Genomic DNA, 19,586 nt, shown 5'->3' with positions numbered 1-19,586 from the left:
TGCCAAATAGGTTAATAGCCGAATCAAGTATCACAATGCACTGTATCACAATGCCGAATCAAGTATCACAATCAAGTGTCACAATGCATTGTGATACTTGATTCGGCTATTAACTTATTTGGCATCATTATATAATTATCATTGAAAGTGATTATTGTGATACTTGATTGCCACATAAATTGCTATATATCAATACTGCGCTTGTATATTGAAAAATTACGGCCCAACTTGTTCCGACCCTTCTTCAGGGGGGGGGGGGGGGGGAGGAGCTATAAACTCATATGGTTTTTTTGTTCAGACAATTTTGGCCGATCGATATATTCATCGTAGAGTGTTGAGACTGGTATCATTAGAAAGCGTAGAATAGGGAATAAAAAAGATTTTTTTTCATTTTCGTTTTTTAAAGGGAGTTATATAGGTTTAAACGTTTGAGAAAATAGAGTGAATTCCGTTGATTTTATTCATATTTTCCCGAAATTTTGAATAAAATTTTACCAATTTTGCTAAAATTTGTCAATTTTTTTTTAAAAGTGCTCTTGATTTTTAAAAAATAATCTTCTTTAGTCCACTTTGATTAAGTTTGCAGGAAGTACACAGCAAAAAACCTCTAACAACATCTTTATAAACTCAAAAGTGGCTATTTATACTTCAACTTCCGTTGCCAGTGCTCCGTAATTAAAACTTTGCCGTTATTTCCAAACTTTACTCGTTGATTATCAAAAACGCGGCATTTATTTTTGATTTTTTAACTAACGAAACATCTATATCTATAACAATCGGAAAATTAATTGTTCCTAATGGACGATCAACATTAGAAGTGCTAGTTTTGGACCGATCTTGGATTTTTATAATACAGAAATATTTGTGACTGCAATCAGTCGGTCTTTTTTATTTAAAAACTTAGTTATATTTTATATAAATTAAATAAAAGAACATTTCAAACCAAAAGTCACGAATGAGAGGCCCAGTTGGCTCCCTATTGAGCTCAAAATTAGTGTATCTAGTTTATTACTTGAAAGCTCATTGTAATTTTGACTTTTAAAAGTATTTGATTTTTAAATAAATAGTGCCCTATTGAAATTTGCCTCCAATTTTCTGTCAATTTGGTCAACATGTAGCTTAGTGTCAGCAATGAAAGAATGATCCTTCTTTTTTTGAATTCAAATTCAATCTTTATTGCGGTTTTACGCCCTAAGTTATGGTTTTCTGGCTTTGATACTACTAGAATTCACATTTTCTTTTAGGTATTTGCCAATTTTTCTTTTTTTTCTAGACTTGTCACATTATCACGTTATTGACAATTCATATATCACATTATTGGCGTTCAAAAACCGAATTGATAATATTAAAATACCTAAAGATTTAGAATATGGTTTTAACGGCTTCGACACTACTTTCTCGAAGAATTTAATTGAATTTTTTAAATTTTGTCATTAACTGCCGTTTTTACTTTGTCCTTTTAGTCGTATGAAATTTCCTGTACAATGACCCGGTTTTATAGTTTTGTCACGGAAAAATAAATGAGAACATCTTCTGATATTAATAGGTAGCTGATGGCTTTCATGACTTTTAGAACAATTGTTTTCCAAAAAAAAATAAATTATTTCGCAATTTTGTTCCTTTTATTGTCTGTTTTTTACCTATTCTCGTTAATTACAGTCCAAAATTGACATTATTGTCGCAAGGGCAGCTTCAAAGCAATTGGTGTCAAAAAATCTAATGTTTTTCAAGGATTCACAATGACTTTACTGGCTTCGACAAAGGGTTTTTCACAAAAAAAAGTAGAATAAATTTTGATTTTTTTCATTATTCACGTCATGTTTGTAAACGTAAGACATATCCTGGATAATTTAAGGTCTCATTGGGTTCTTTCAGAAGAGTAAACCGACTTGTTTAATTATTTCCTTTTTGTAATTATTGGCTTCCATGTCTTTGGAAGTCACTTTTTTTTCGAAAGAAAACATGTATTTATTAATTTTGCCTTTTTAATCTTTTTTGTCAACTTGGTACCTAGATTCATTAATGAGAAAAACATAATACACTATTGATGTGCATAGAAGGTGCAGTCAAACATATTTTGAGGGCCAAAGTATGGATCTACGTCCTTGAAAGCGTTTTCTGTCAAGTTTTTTTTTGAGTCTGTGTTTGTTGTCTATTTGTTGTTCTTTTTGTAACCAGAAAAAATGGTGAAAACCGACAATTTTTAATTCTCTTCTACAAAAACACCAGAAATTGTATACATTTAGGTTATTTTAATTGATTTTTAATGTTTTTCATTACTTTGAGATTAATTGTTATAAAAAAAATAGGCAAATTTTTCAACGTTACTTCTTTTTTTCTTTTTTATCTAATTGTTACTCGGCACTATAATGGACTGGTTCCATATCTTTTCTTGTAAACAAGGTGTTTTGTTTAGCTTCAGTTTTATCTGACTCTATTTTAACGTTGTTATTAAGGTTTTTTTTTTTAAAACGGATATAAAGTTTTTGATGTAATTAATGTTTGTTGTTGTTGTTTGATTTTGCTGTTCGTCTTGACTCGCTTTCTTAACATTGGCATATCTCATCAATCTAATGAATCATTTTTTTTACCCCACTGGGTTATTTGCTTTGGAGGCTATCTTTTCGGTAATGCACCAATTTTTTCAAAAATTAACTGAGTTTTTTGGTTTTCCTATCTGTTCCTCATTTGGTAGACAATTATTCCAAAATTGTGGATGAGCGGGGTCGGAATCTTATGTGCGATTGCACTTTACCAAGCCCCTTGTTTCTTTTCTACTCTAAGCGATAATATAGGATGAAACAGAAAATCTTTTTTGTCATCGAATATATTGATAAATTAAATTGATTCTGAAACACGATTAACTAAAAGAGGATAATTTTCCCTATTAAGCTTTCTGAAAAGCAAGATTAAAAGAATTTTTTCGTGTGTAAACCTAATTGGGCGTTCTATCCTCTATTTTGCAAGAACTAGTTTTTAAAAAAAAACATTTAATTATAGGCAAATCTTTTTCAACTTCTCCCATTTCTGATCTCAGAAACCAGTTTTAGATAAGATCGACTTTAATTGATCGATAAAGGGCGGCTATGATTTACTTACAAGAAAAAAATTGGAACCTGAAAGTGTGAAATATAAAAAGACCAATTGCATAGAAAAAGCAACATATTACTACCATGCTTGCCCATCTTAAACAAAACAGGAAACTTAGGACTTTTATGATGTCTTAGAAAAAACTTACAAAAACCTAACGTGCACATTGTAGGACTATGTCAAAATATCGACACACCATGCTCATAAGTTGTTACTTATTATAGAAGTCATCGGAAAAACTAATCAACTTAAAAATGACTTAGTGAGATAATTTATAAGGTAATAAAATACGTTCACTAATTTTTGATTGTAGAGTAGTTCATTTGGCGAGGCTTGCGGTTCATTGCAGTTTTGAATGAACCTTGCATTTGATATCAATCTACTACGACCACTAACATCAGGTGAAATTATCAACGTAAATACGATCAAACAAGTTCATAATACCAACTGCTATTTTATAATAGGATTATTGAAGAAAAAGATCACAGGAAAAAAATCGGTTATTTTATGGCAATGAGTATTTTGGCATGCGGGTGATTGTCATGTCACCTGTGAATACATCTAACATTACAGTTGTTGTGATGGTTTCAAGGAAACATCAAGAAACTTAGAAGTTTTCTTTTTTAAAGTTTCAAAGAACGAAAGAAGAACTTACCTGACGAACTTTATTGCTCTGTCGATAAGTATTGGCCACAAAACTAAACTCAATTCTAATTTTGTGTTGGCGCTATCATTATCTTATTGACCTATCAATCATATGCCAGAAGTAAATTCTCCCACCAACAGAAACCTGATTCTAACATCCACCGACCTCCAATTAATGAACTCGATTGTACCCAAGCCATATATGATTCTCATGAAATGTTGATGAAAATAAAAAATCACCGCCGGGATTCGGAGTTAAGATCTATTCACATGCCAATCATGTAATATATTTTACCTAATTTAAATTTTCTCTGTATATTTTCGCATAGATAACTACTATAAATACAGCTAATTTTTGTATATTTTCAGTTCAAAATTTAATTTAAAATTCAATTTATTGAATTCTTTGACCCGTGTTATCGACCACGACAGTTGTTTTCTCAGACCCAGGGGCTGCCGTAGTAGGTTTTACTAAGTTTTCCAATTTTGATCACTCTGCGAGTTTCAAATAGACTACATTTTGAGCTATTACAGAACAAGCGTAAACTATTTTCCGTTGAATTAGGGTTTTTCTGCACTATCTGTAAGATTTCTCACAGTGGCCATTATTAATGAATGCGAAATCAAATTGGTCAAAGTAAGCGTGACTGCAAATGAGCTTTTAGAAGAAGAAGGAAGGCGGCATTAACAAAAAATCACAACACACATCAAAAGGTCGTAATGATTGCTTTTTGTTTTTGCGATTTTTAAGGTTACTTTTGAAAATATATTTTTTAGGACTTTCATTTTATGAAAGTTTCACGAGTATAATTTTTATGGACGCCGTAGTAGGAAGTTTTATTATTATAAACTGTTGAATGATGAGGTGAACACGGGAACACCACCCAGAAATTTTTAAAAACTAATGTCTTTTTTCTCCTTTTTTATCCCCATGCTAATCATACCTTGCCAGTCTTCTGAAACGCGAAAATCTGATCAAAATTTGACCCGGCTTTGTTTAGTCACATTCTAATGATCTCTCAATGAAAACTTCTTTAAAAGGTGCTGGTGTTGTTTCATTTTTACACAATAAATATATTATAGGCTAATTTTCCGTTTTTTGAGTAAAATTCCTGGAGAGACAATTGCTTGAAATGCATTAGATGTTCTTTCTATCTTTCAGGTAAATATAGTAATGATGAAACGTACGTCCTCCCGGCCTGAACACTCCAGACATTGGAATTTCTCCTGTGACCTCGTCAGCGTCATCAAATATCTGGTAATAGTGAAACATCATTAACAATTTTTGCTCGTCACCCGGTGAAGTTGGATCTCTTGCGAACACCACTCGAAACACATTCGGATTCTCTGATCCGGGTCCTGGACCCCACAAAGCTGCGAAGTAGTACTTGGGAGAGAAACTGGACGAGACATAAGGCGATGACAAAAGCAGGTCGTGTATTCCAGTCGTCGTGTAGTATTCATCAGTTTGTGGCGATTCACTTTGATAGAAAAAGCCAACTTGATTATCCTTGCTGAAGAGAAGCGGGGCTATGGCACCTGCCGTTGTGTTCAGCACTTCACTCGGGAGAACCAACAACTCCTCATCATCACGACTTGTACTCAAGTAGCCGTTGTTGCACAGACGAACATATGCTGTCCTGAAGTTTAACAAAAAGATAGCATGGGCAAGGCGTATTGGTTCCGAGCAGGTGTCCTTAACGTCCGATGTAACTGGTCCAGACTGACTTGAGCAAAACCCTCTGTTAAGGAGAACTGCAACAAACGGAATGACTACGAAGAGGTCCCACATATTGTGTTGCAGAAAAATCCTTGCCTAAAACAATTACAAATTCAGGTCTAAAAATCATTGGTTTTTAAACAAAAACCGTCAAAATACCTTTTAGAGCAGTTGAGAAAGCCCTTATTGGCAAAAAAATTGCCTGTTCTTTTGTTCCCATAATTATTTTCAATTAGGTTCAATTATGAAGATCCGATGATCCATTTTTGATCGAGATTTAAGTAGGTAGGAATAAAAAAGTCAGCTATGAGACAAAGCAAATATTTTCTCGCAATTTCGAAATTTTTGCGGTTGTTTTTGTAGTTGTTTTCGCTCACAAAATAGCTAAAATCCAACGGTCGGGAAATGAGATATTTGCATGTTCTTTTGTGATGCATAATCTTATGAGCTCTGATAAGACGTTTGTCAGATCATACACCGTAAAATTTTCTTTTATAAGATCTCACACGATACCAATTCTATATTATCAGATCTTACACGATAAAATTTTTATGATCAGATCTTACAAGATTATAATTCTCTATTATCAGATCGCACACGATAAAATATTTTGATCAGTTCTCACACGATAATAATTCTATATTATCAGATCTTACACAATAAATTTTCTTTTATCAGATCTTAAACGTTAATAATTCTATATTATCAGATCTTACACGATAGTAATGCTATGTTATTGGATCTTAGACGACAGAAATTTGTTTATCAGATCTCACACCAAAAAGATCTATATAATCAGATCTTACACGTTGAAAATACTTCTTTCAGAGCTTACAAGATAATAATTCTATATTAACAGATCTTACACGATAATATTTCTATATTATCAGATCCTACACTATAAAAACTCTTTTTATCAGATCGTACACAATGATTTTTCTATATTATTAGATCTTACACCATTACAATTCTATATTGTCAGATCTTAAACAAAAATATCTTTTATCATATCTTTCAGGATAATAATTCTGTATTATCAGATTTTACACAAAAAAAACACCCATCTTATAGGATCCAATGCCATAAATAGTCGTTTATCAGATCTTGCACAATAATAAATCCATACTTCAAATCTGACCCGATTATATTTTTGTTTTATAAGGTCTTTCACGATAATAATTCTCTTATATCAGATAATACACAACAAAATTTTTTTATCAGATCTTGCAAGACACTAAATCTATATAATCAGATCTTACACATTAAAAACTCTTTTATCAGATCTCTCACAATAATAATTCTACATTTTCAGGTTTTACACTTTAATAATTCGATATTATCAGATCTTACACAAAAAAATTTCTTCATTCAGATGTTTCACTATAATAATCGTATATAATCAGAGTTTACATGATAATAGTTCTGTTTTATCAGTTCTTATACTATTAAAATTCATCTATTTATCAGATCATTCACAATAATAATTCTATAACCGATTAAAATTTTGTTTTATCAGATCTTACACGATAACAATTCTATATTATCAGACTTCACTCCATAAAAAATTTTTCATCTGGTCTTAAACGATAATAATGTTATGTTATCAGACTTTAAACAATAATAATTCTATATTATCACATCTTACACTATAAAAATTCTTTTATCAGATCTTACACGACAATAATTCTATATTATCAGATATTACACGATAGTAATTCTATATTGTTGGATCTTAGACTACAGAAATTTTTATATATATATATATTTATATATATATATATATATATATATATATATAGATATACATATATATATATATATAGATCTTACACGTTGAAAATACTTCTATCAGAGCTTACAAGATAATAATTCTATATTAACAGATCTTACAAGATAATATTTCCCTATTATCAGATCCTTTACTATAAAAATTTTTTTATCAGATCGTACACAATGATTTTTCTATATTATCAGATCTTACACCATTACATTTCTATATTGTCAGATCTTAAAGAAAAATATCTTTTATCAGATCTTTCAGGATAATAATTATGTATTATCAGATTTTACACAATAATACTTCTATCTTATAGGATCCAATGCCATAAATAGTCGTATATCAGATCTTGCACAATAATAAATCTATACTTTCAAATCTGACCCGATTATATTTTTGTTTTATAAGGTCTTACACGATAATTATTCTCTTATATCAGATAATACACAACAAAAATTTTTTATCAGATCTTGCAAGACACTAAATCTATATAATCAGATCTTACACATTAAAAACTGTTTTATCAGATCTCTCACAATAATAATTCTATATTTTCAGGTTTTACACTTTAATAATTCGATATTATCAGATCATACACAAAAAAATTTCTTCATTCAGATCTTTCACTATAATAATCATATATAATCAGAGTTTACATGATGATAGTTCTGTTTTATCAGTTCTTATACTATTAAAATTCGTTTATCAGATCATTCACAATAATAATTCTATATTATCAGAGACTAAACGATAACAATTCTACATTATCAGATCGTTCACGATGAAAATTTTTTAATCAGTTCTTACACGATAATAATTCTATATTATCAGATCCTACACGATAAAAATTTTTTATCAGATCTTGAAAAGTAATAGCTCTATATTATCAGGTTCTACACGATAGAAATTGTTTTGCCAGATCTTAACCGATTAAAATTTTGATTTATCAGATCTTACACGACAATAATTCTATATTATCAGATCTTACACGATAGTAATTCTATATTGTTGGATCTTAGACTACAGAAATTATATATATATATATATATATATATATATATATATATTTATATATATATATATATATATATATATCAGATCTTACACGATAACAATTCTATATTATCAGACTTTACTCCACAAAAAATTTTTCATCTGGTCTTAAACGATAATAATGTTATCAGACTTTAAACAATAATAATTCTATTTTATCATATCTAACACAATAAAGTTTCTTTATCGGGTCTTACACGATAATATGTCTATGTTATCAGATTTTACAAGATAATAATTCTATATTATCACATCTTACACGATAAAAATTGTTTTATCAGATCTTACACGACAATAATTCTATATTATCAGATCTTACACGATAGTAATTCCATATTGTTGGATCTTAGACTACAGCAATTTTATATATATATATATATATATATATATATATATATCAGATCTTACACGATAACAATTCTATATTATCAGAATTTAATCCATAAAAAATTTTTCATCTGGTCTTAAACGATAATAATGGTATGTTATCAGACTTTAGACAATAATAACTCTATTTTATCATATCTAACACAATAAAATTTCTTTATCGGGTCTTACACGATAATATGTCTATGTTATCAGATTTTACAAGATAATAATTCTATATTATCACATCTTACACGATAAAAATTCTTTTATCAGATCTTACACGACAATAATTCTATATTATCAGATCTTACACGATAGTAATTCTATATTATTGGATCTTAGACTACAAAAAATTTTTATATCAGATCTCACACCAAAAATATCTATATAATCAGATCTTACACGTTGAAAAATACTTCTATCAGAGCTTACAGGATAATAATTCTATATTAACAGATCTTACACGATAATATTTCCTTATTATCAGATCCTACACTATAAAAACTCTTTTATCAGATCGTACACAATAAAATTTCTATATTATCAGATCTTAAACCATTATAATTCTATATAGACAGATCTTAAACATAAATATCTTTTATCAGATCTTTCAGGATAATAATTCAGTATTATCAGATTTTACACAATAATACTACTATCTAATAGGATCCTACACCATAAATGGTCGGTCGTTTATCAGATGTTGCACAATAAAAGTTCTATACTTTCAAATTTTACCAGATTACATTTTTGTTTTATAAGGTCTTACACGATAAAAATTGTCTTATATCAGATAAAGAACATCAAATATTTTCTATCAGATCTTGCAACATACTAAATCTATATTATCAGATCTTACACAATAAAAACTCTTTTATCAGATCCTTCACAAAAATATTTTTATATTATCAGGTTATACACTTTAATAATTCGATATTATCAGATCTTACACAATGAAAATTCTTCACTCAGATCTTTAGTCTTTCTTCACTCTTTCTTCACACGATAATAATCATATATAATAAGAGTTTACATGATAATAGTTCTGGTTTAGCAGATCTTACACTATTAAAATTCTTTCATCAGATCATTCACCATAATAATTCTATGTTATCAGATCGTACACGATAGTAATTCTATATTATTGGAGCTTAGACTACAAAAATTTTTTATATCAGATCTCACACCAAAAAAATCTATATATATAGATCTTACACGTTGAAAATACTTCTATCAAAGCTTACAGGATAATAATTCTATATTAACAGATCTTACACGATAATATTTCCTTATTATCAGATCCTACACTATAAAAACTCTTTTATCAGATCGTACACAATAAAATTTCTATATTATCAGATCTTACACCATTATAATTCTATATAGACAGATCTTAAACAAAAACATCTTTTATCAGATCTTTCAGGATAATAATTCTGTATTATCAGATTTTACACAATAATACTACTATCTAATAGGATCCTACACCATAAATAGTCGGTCGTTTATCAGATATTGCACAATAAAAGTTCTATACTTTCAAATCTTACCCGATTATATTTTTGTTTTATAAGGTCTTACACGATAAAAATTGTCTTCTATCAGATAAAGAACATCAAATATTTTCTATCAGATCTTGCAACATACTAAATCTATATTATCAGATCTTACACAATAAAAACTCTTTTATCAGATCCTTCACAATAATTTTTTTATATTATCAGGTTCTACACTTTAATAATTCGATATTATCAGATCCTACACAATAAAAATTCTTCACTCAGTTCTTTAGTCTTTCTTCATTCTTCCTTCACACGATAATAATCATATATAATAAGAGTTTACATGATAATAGTTCTGGTTTAGCAGATCTTACACTATTAAAATTCGTTTATCAGATCATTCACCATAATAATTCTATATTATCAGATCGTATACGATAAAATTTTTTGATCAGTTCTTACACGATAATAATTCTATATAATCAGATCCTACACGATAAAAATTTTTTATCAGATCTTGAAACATAATTGCCCTATATTATCAGGTCCTACACGATACAAATTGTTTTGTCAGATCCTAACCGATTAAAATTTTGTTTTTTCAGATCTTACACGATAGCAATTCTATATTATCAGACTTTACACCATAACAATTCTTTCATCAGGTCTTAACCAATAATAATGGTATGTTATCAGACTTTAAACAATAATAATTTTATTTTATCATATCGAACACAATAAAGTTTCCTTATAGGATCTTACACGATAATATGTCTATGTTATCAGATTTTACAAGATAATAATTCTATATTATCACATTTTACAAGATAAAAATTATTTTATCAGATCTTAAACGATAATAATTCTATATTATTGGATCTTAGACGACAGGAATTCTGTTATCAGATCTAAGACCAAAAAAATCTATATATTCAGATCTTACACGTTGAAAATACTTCTGTCGGAGCTCACAAAATAAAAAATCTATTTTAACAGATCTCACACGATAATATTTCTATATTATCAGATCCTACACTATAAAAACTCTTTTATCAGATCGTACACAATAATATCTCTATATTATAAGAGCTTACACCATTATAATTCTATATTGCCAGATCTTAAACAAAAATATCTTTTATCATATCTTTCAGGATAATAATTCTGCATAATCAGATTTTACACAATAAAACACCTATCGTATAGGATCCAATGCCATAAATAGTCGTTTATCAGATCTTGCACAATAATAGTTCTATACTTTCAAATCTGACCCGATTATATTTTTGTTTTATAAGGTCTTACACGATAATAGCGCTCCTATATCAGATAATACACAACAATTTTTTTTTATCAGATCCTGAAAGATAATAGCTCTTTATTATCAGGTCTTACACGATACAAATTGTTTTAACAGATCTTACCCGATTAAATGTTGTTTTTCAGATATTACACGATAACAATTCTATATTATCAGACTTAAAAACACCATAAAAATTCCTTCATCAGGTCTTAAACGATAATAATGGTATGTTATCAGACTTTAAACAATAATAATTATATTTTATCATATCTATCACGATCAAATTTATTTATCGGATCTTACATTATAATATGTCTATATTATCAGATCTTACACGATAGTAATTGTATATTATTGGATCTTAGAAGACCGAAATTGTTTTATCAGATCTCACACCAACAATATCTATATAATCAGATCTTACACGTTGAAAAATACTTCTTTCAGAGCTTACAAGATAATAGTTCTATATTAACAGATCTTACATATTAATATTTCTATATTATTAGATTCTACACTATAAAAACTTTTTTTTGCAGATCGTACACAATGATTTTTCTATATTATTAGATCTTACACCATTACAATTCTATATTGTCAGATCTTAAACAAAAATATCTTTTATCATATCTTTCAGGATAATAATTCTGTATTATCAGATTTTACACAAAAAAAACACCCATCTTATAGGATCCAATGCCATAAATAGTCGTTTATCAGATCTTGCACAATAATAAATCCATACTTCAAATCTGACCCGATTATATTTTTGTTTTATAAGGTCTTACACGATAATAGCGCTCCTATATCAGATAATACACAACAATTTTTTTTATCAGATCCTGAAAGATAATAGCTCTTTATTATCAGGTCTTACACGATACAAATTGTTTTAACAGATCTTACCCGATTAAATGTTGTTTTTCAGATATTACACGATAACAATTCTATATTATCAGACTTAAAAACACCATAAAAATTCCTTCATCAGGTCTTAAACGATAATAATGGTATGTTATCAGACTTTAAACAATAATAATTATATTTTATCATATCTATCACGATCAAATTTATTTATCGGATCTTACATTATAATATGTCTATATTATCAGATCTTACACGATAGTAATTGTATATTATTGGATCTTAGAAGACCGAAATTGTTTTATCAGATCTCACACCAACAATATCTATATAATCAGATCTTACACGTTGAAAAATACTTCTTTCAGAGCTTACAAGATAATAGTTCTATATTAACAGATCTTACATATTAATATTTCTATATTATTAGATTCTACACTATAAAAACTTTTTTTTGCAGATCGTACACAATCATATTTCTGTATTATCAGATCTTACACAATTATAATTCTATATTGCCAGATCTCAAACAAAATGTTTTATCAGATCTTTCAGGATAAAAATTCTTTATTATCAGATTTTACACTATAAAAGTTCTATCTTATAGGATCCTACACCATAACTAGTCGTTTATCAGATCTTGCACAATAATAGCCCTACACTTTCAAATCTTACCCGATTATTTTTTTTGTTTTATAAGGTCTTACACGATAATAATTCTCTTATAACAGATAATACACAACAAAATCTTTTCATCAGATCTTGCAAGATACTAAATCTATATTATCAGATCTTACACAATGAAAATTCTTTTATCAGATCTTTCACAATAATAATTCTATGTTATCACATTTTACACTACAAAATTCGATATTATCAGATCTTACACTTAAAAAATTCTTCAATCAGATCTTTCACGATTATAATCATATATAACCAGGGTTTACATGATAATAGTTCTGTTTTATCAGATGTTACACTATTGAAAATTCGTTTATCAGATCATTCACAAGATATAGAGAATAATTCTATACTATCAGAGATTAAACGATAATAGTTCAATATTATCAGTTCTTGCTCTATAAATTCTTTTAATCAGATCTTGCATTTTGATTATTCTATATTATAAGATCTTACATGATAAAATTTTTTCATCAGATCTTGCACGATATTAACTCTCTAATATCAGATTTTACACAGTAAAAATACTTTTCATCACAACTTTTCCAATAATAATTTTGGTTTTCTCAGATATTACACGATAATAATTTTATGTTAGTATTCATTACACGACGAATTTATGTTTATCAGGTCTTACACGAAAATAATTCTATAATATCAGACATTGCTTGATAAAAACTCTTTCATCAGATCTTCAACGGTAACATTCCTATTAGACGATGAAATTATTGATATATTATTAGACGAAATTATTAGACGATAAAATTATTTTTATCAGGTCTTACACAAAAATAATTCTATAATATCAGACATTGCTTGATAAAAACTCTTTCATCAGATCTCAACGATAATATTTCTATAATATCAGTTCTCACAAAATTTTTTTATTAGATCTTAACCAATATTTTTTTTCAGATTTTACTTTTTAATGATTTTGTATTATTAGTTTCTACACGGGGAAAATTTTTTTGCAGGACTTACACGGTTATAATTCTACAGTTTCAGATATTGCACGATAAAAAAATTTCTTATCAGATCTTAAACAATAATTTTTTTGTCAGATCTTTCACAATAATAAATCTATATTTTCAGATGTTACACGATAATAATTCGTTATTATCCGATCTTACATTATAAAAACTCTTGTTTTTAGATCGTTCACAATAATAATTAATTATTATCAGAGTCTACACGTTAATATTTGTATATTGTCAGATCTTACACTGTGAAAACTTTTCTAATCAGATATTGCACGATAATAGTTCGCTAGTATAAGGTATTAAGCGATAATAGTTCAATATTAGCAGGTCTTACACTATAATTTTTTAAAATCAGATCTTGCATGATAATTATTCTATATTATATGATCTTACATGATAAAAACTCTTTCATCAGATCTTGCACGATAATAACTCTCTAATATCAGATTTTACACAAAAAAAATGTTTTTCAACACAACTTGTCCAATAATAATTTTGGTTTTATCAGATGTTACACGATAATAATTTATATCAGTATTCATGACAGGAGGAACTTATTTATATCAGGTCTTACACAAAAAAAAATTCTAATATTATCAGACATTGCTTGATAAAAATTCTTTCATCAGATCTCAACGATAATATTTCTATAAAATCAATTCTCACACAACAAAATTTTTTCATTAGATCTTGACCAAAATAATTTTTTTCCAGATTTTACACGTTAATATTTTTTTTTGTTATTAGTTTCTACACGAGGAGATATTTTTTTCATGACATACACGGCTATAATTCTACAATTTCAGATGTTTAGATCTTAACCAATTTTAATTTTTTTATCAGATCTTACACGTTAATAATTTTGTATTAATAGTTTCTGCACGAGGAAAATTCGTTTTTTTTTCAGGACATACAAGATTATAATTCTACAATTTCAGATATTCCGCGATAAAAAAAATTTCTTATCAGATTTTTGAAAAAATAATTTTTTTGTCAGACCTTTCACAATAATAAATCTATATTTTCAGATGTTACAAGATAATCATTCGATATTATCTGATCTTACACTATAAAAACTCTTATATCAGACCATTCACAATAATAATTAATTTTTATCGGAGTCTACACGTTAATAATTGTATATTATCAGATCTTACACTGTGAAAATTCTTTTTTCCTGCAGGATAATAATTCTGTATTATCAGATCTTACAACATAAAATTCCTGTATTATCAGATCTTACAATATAAAATTTTTTTAATCAGATCTTGCACGATAATAATTCTTTATTATCATTTGTTAAGCGATAATAGTTCAATATTATCAGGTCTTACACTATAATTTATTTTAATCAGATTTTGCATGATAATTTTTCTATACTATAAGACTTTACACGATAAAAACTCTTTCATCAGATCTTGCACGATAATAATTCTCTAATAACAGATTTTACACAAAAAAAATATTTTTCATCAAAACTTGTCCAATAATAAATTTGGTTTTATCATCTTACACGATAATAACTTTATATTAGTATTCAATACACGATGAAATTATTTTTATCAGGTCTTACACGAAAATAATTCTATAATATCAGACATTGCCTGATAAAAACTCTTTCATCAGATCTTCAACGATCATTTTTCTATAACATCAGTTCTCACTCAACAAAAATTTTTTATTAGACCTTAACCAATTTTAATTTTTTTTATCAGATATTACACGTTAAAAATTTCGTATTATTAGTTTCTACACGAGGAAAAATCTTTTCTTTTCAGGACATACAAATTTATATTTCTAAAATTTTAGATATTACACGATAAAAATTTTTCTTATCAGATCTTAAACAATAAATTTTTTTCAGATCTTTCACATTAATAAATCTATATTTTCAGATGTTACACGATAATTCGATTTTACCAGATCTTACACTATGAAAACTCTTTTATCAGATCATTCACGATAATAATCATATATAATCAGAGTGTACACGATAATAGTTCTGTTTTATCAGATTTTACATTAGTAAGATTCGTTTATCAGATCATTCACGATAATAATTCTATACTATCAGAGAATAAACGATAATAGTTCCATATTATCAGTTCTTACACCATAAGTTCTTTTAATCAGATCTTGCATGATACTTATTCTATATTATAAGATCTTACATGATAAAAACTTTTTCATTAGATCTTGCACGATAATATTTCTCTAAAATCAGATTTTTTGCACAATAAAAATACTTTTCATCACAACTTGTCCAATAATAAGTTTGGTTTTATCATCTTACACGATAATAATTTTATATTAGTATTCATTACACGATGAAATTATTTTTATCAGGTCTTAAACAAAAATTATTCTATAATATCAGACATTGCTTGATAAAAACTCTTTCATCAGATCTTCAACGATAATATTTCTATAACATCAGTTCTCACACAACAAAAAATTTTTTAGATCTTAACCAATTTTTAATTTTTTTATGAGATCTTACACTTTAATAATTTTGTATTATTAGTTTCTACACGAGGAAAATTCTTTTCTTTTCAGGACATACAAGATTATATTTCTACAATTTCAGATATTACACGATAAAATTATTTTTTATCAGATTTTAAACAATAATTTTTTTTGTCAGATCTTTCACAATATTAAATCTATATTTTCAGATGTTACACGATAATTCGATATTATCAGATCTTACACTATGAAAACTCTTTATCAGATCATTCACGATAATAATCATATATAATCATAGTTTACATGATAATAGTTCTGTTTTATCAGATTTTACATTATCAAATTTCGTTTATCAGATCTTGCACGATTAAATTTCTCTATTATCAGAGATTAAACGATAATATTTCAACATTATCAGGTCTTACACTATATATTCTTTTAACCAGATTTTGCATGATACTTATTCTATATTATAAGATCTTACATGATAAAAACTTTTTCATTAGATATTGCACGATAATACTTCTCTAAAATCAGATTTTATACAAAAAAAATACTTTTCATCGCAACTTGTCCAATAAAAAATTTGGTTTTATCATCTTACACGATAATAATTTTATATTAGTATTCATTACACGATGAAATTATTTTTATCAGGTCTTACACAAAAATTATTCTACAATATCAGACCTTGCTTGATAAAAACTCTTTCATCAGATATTCAGCGATAATATTTCTATAAAATCAGTTCTCACACAACAAAAATTTTTTTTAGATCTTAACCAATTTTAATTTTTTATCAGATCTTACACGTTAAAAATTTTGTATTATTAATTTCTACACAAGGAAAATTTTTTTTAGGACATACAAGATTATAATTCTGCAATTTCAGATATTACACGATAAAAAAAATTTCTTATCAGATCTTAAAAAATAATTTTTTTGCAAGATCTTTCGCAATAATAAATTTATATTTTCAGATGTTACACGATAATTCGATATTATCAGATCTTACACTATGAAAACTCTTTTATCAGATCATTCACGATAATAATCATATATAATAAGAGTTTACATGATAATAGTTCTGTTTTATCAGATTTTACATTATCAAAATTCGTTTATCAGATTTTGCACGATAATAATTCTCTATTATTAGAGATTAAACGATAACATTTCAATATTATCAGTTCTTACACTATAAATTCTTTTAATCAGATATTGCATGATACTTATTCTACATTATAAGATCTTACATGATAAAAACTTTTTCATTAGATCTTGCACGATAATAATTCTCTAAAATCAAATTTCACACAATAAAAATACTTTTCATCACAACTTGTCCAATAATAAATTTGGTTTTATCATCTTACACGATAATAATTTTATATTAGTATTCATTACACCGTGAAGTTATTTTTATCAGGTCTTACACAAAAATTTTTCTCTAATATCAGACATTGACTGATAAAAACTCTTTCATCACATCTTCAACGATAATATTTCTATAACATCAGTTCTCACACAACAAAAAAATTTTTCTATATCTTAACCAATTTTAATTTTTTTATCAGATCTTACACGTTAATAATTTTGTATTAATGGTTTCTGCTTGAGGAAACTTCTTTTTTTTTCAGGACATACAAGATTATAATTCTACAATTTCAGATATTACACGATAAAATAATTTCTTATCAGATCTTTAAAAAAATAATTTTTTTGTCAGATCATTCACAATAATAAATCTATATTTTCAGATGTTACACGATAATTTGATATTATCAAATCTTACACTATGAAAACTCTTTTATCAGATCATTCACGATAATAATCATATATAATCAGAGTTTACATGATAATAGTTCTCTTTTATCAGTTTTTACGTTTTTAAAATTCGTTTATCAGATCATTCACGATAATAATTCTATATTATCAGAGATTAAACGATAATATTTCAATATTATCAGGTCTTACACTATAAACTCTTTTAAACAGATCTTGCATTATAATTATTCTATATTATAAGATCTTACATGATAAAAATTTTTCGTTAGATCTTGCACGATAATATTTCTCTAAAATCAGATTTTACAAAATAACTTGTCCAATAATAAATTTGGTTTGTCATCCTACGCGATAATAATTTTAAATTAGTATTCATTACACGATGAAATTGTCTTTATCAGGTCTTACAAAAAATTATTCTATGATATCAGACATTGCCTGATAAAAACTCTTTCATCAGATCTTCAACGGTAATATCTCTATAACATCAGTTCTCACACAACAAATTTTTTTTTGATCTTAACCAATTTTAATTTTATCAGATCTTACACGTTTATAATTTTGTATTATTAGTTTCTACAAGAGGAAAATTCTTTTTTTTTCAGGACATAAAAGATTATAATTCTACAATTACAGATATTACACGATAAAAAAATTTCTTATCAGATCCTAAAAAAATATTTTTTTTGTCAGATCTTTCACAATAATAAATCAATATTTTCAGATGTTACCAGATAATAATTCGATATTATCAGATCTTACACTATAAAAACTTTTTTACCAGATCATTCAAAATAGTAATTAATTATCATAAAAATCTACACGTTAATATTTGTGTATTATCAGATCTTACACTGTGAAAATTCTTTTATCGGATCCTGCAGGATAATAATTTTGTATTATCAGATCTTACAAAATAAAATTCCTATATTATAAGATCTAACACTATAAAGTTTTTTAAATCAGATCTTGCACGATAATAATTCTCTATTATTAGATATTAAGCGATAATAGTTTAATATTATCAGGTCTTACACTATAATTTCTTTTAATCAGATTTTGCATGATAATTATTCTATATCATAAAACCCTACACGATAAAAACTCTTTCATCAGATCTTGCACGATAATAATTCTCTAATATCAGATTTTACACCAAAAAAAAATTTTTCAACATAACTTGTCCAATGATAAATTTGGTTTTATCATCTTACACGATAATAATTTTATATTAGTATTCAGTACACGATAAAATTATTTTTATCAGGTCTTACACGAAAATAATTCTATAATATCAGACATTGCCTGATAAAAACTCTTTCATCAGATCTTCAACGATAATTTTTCT

At 27.1% G+C, this 19,586-nt stretch overlaps 1 protein-coding gene across 1 annotated transcript in view; it reads right to left on the bottom strand.

Moving 5' to 3' along the window:
* Positions 1–4,873: 4,873 nt before the first annotated feature.
* Positions 4,874–19,586, bottom strand: part of LOC142340415 (uncharacterized) — a 36,280-nt gene continuing 21,567 nt past the window's right edge. The window contains exon 2 of the mRNA XM_075390992.1: positions 4,874–5,551. Coding sequence (XP_075247107.1) covers positions 4,874–5,527 — 654 coding nt within the window. The 5' untranslated portion in view covers positions 5,528–5,551. The remainder of the gene's footprint in view (positions 5,552–19,586) is intronic.

This window comes from Convolutriloba macropyga, chromosome 5 (assembly GCF_964194025.1).
Source record: "Convolutriloba macropyga chromosome 5, txConMacr16.3, whole genome shotgun sequence".
NCBI lineage: Eukaryota > Metazoa > Xenacoelomorpha > Acoela > Convolutidae > Convolutriloba > Convolutriloba macropyga.
This window is presented reverse-complemented; position numbering and strand designations above follow the sequence as displayed.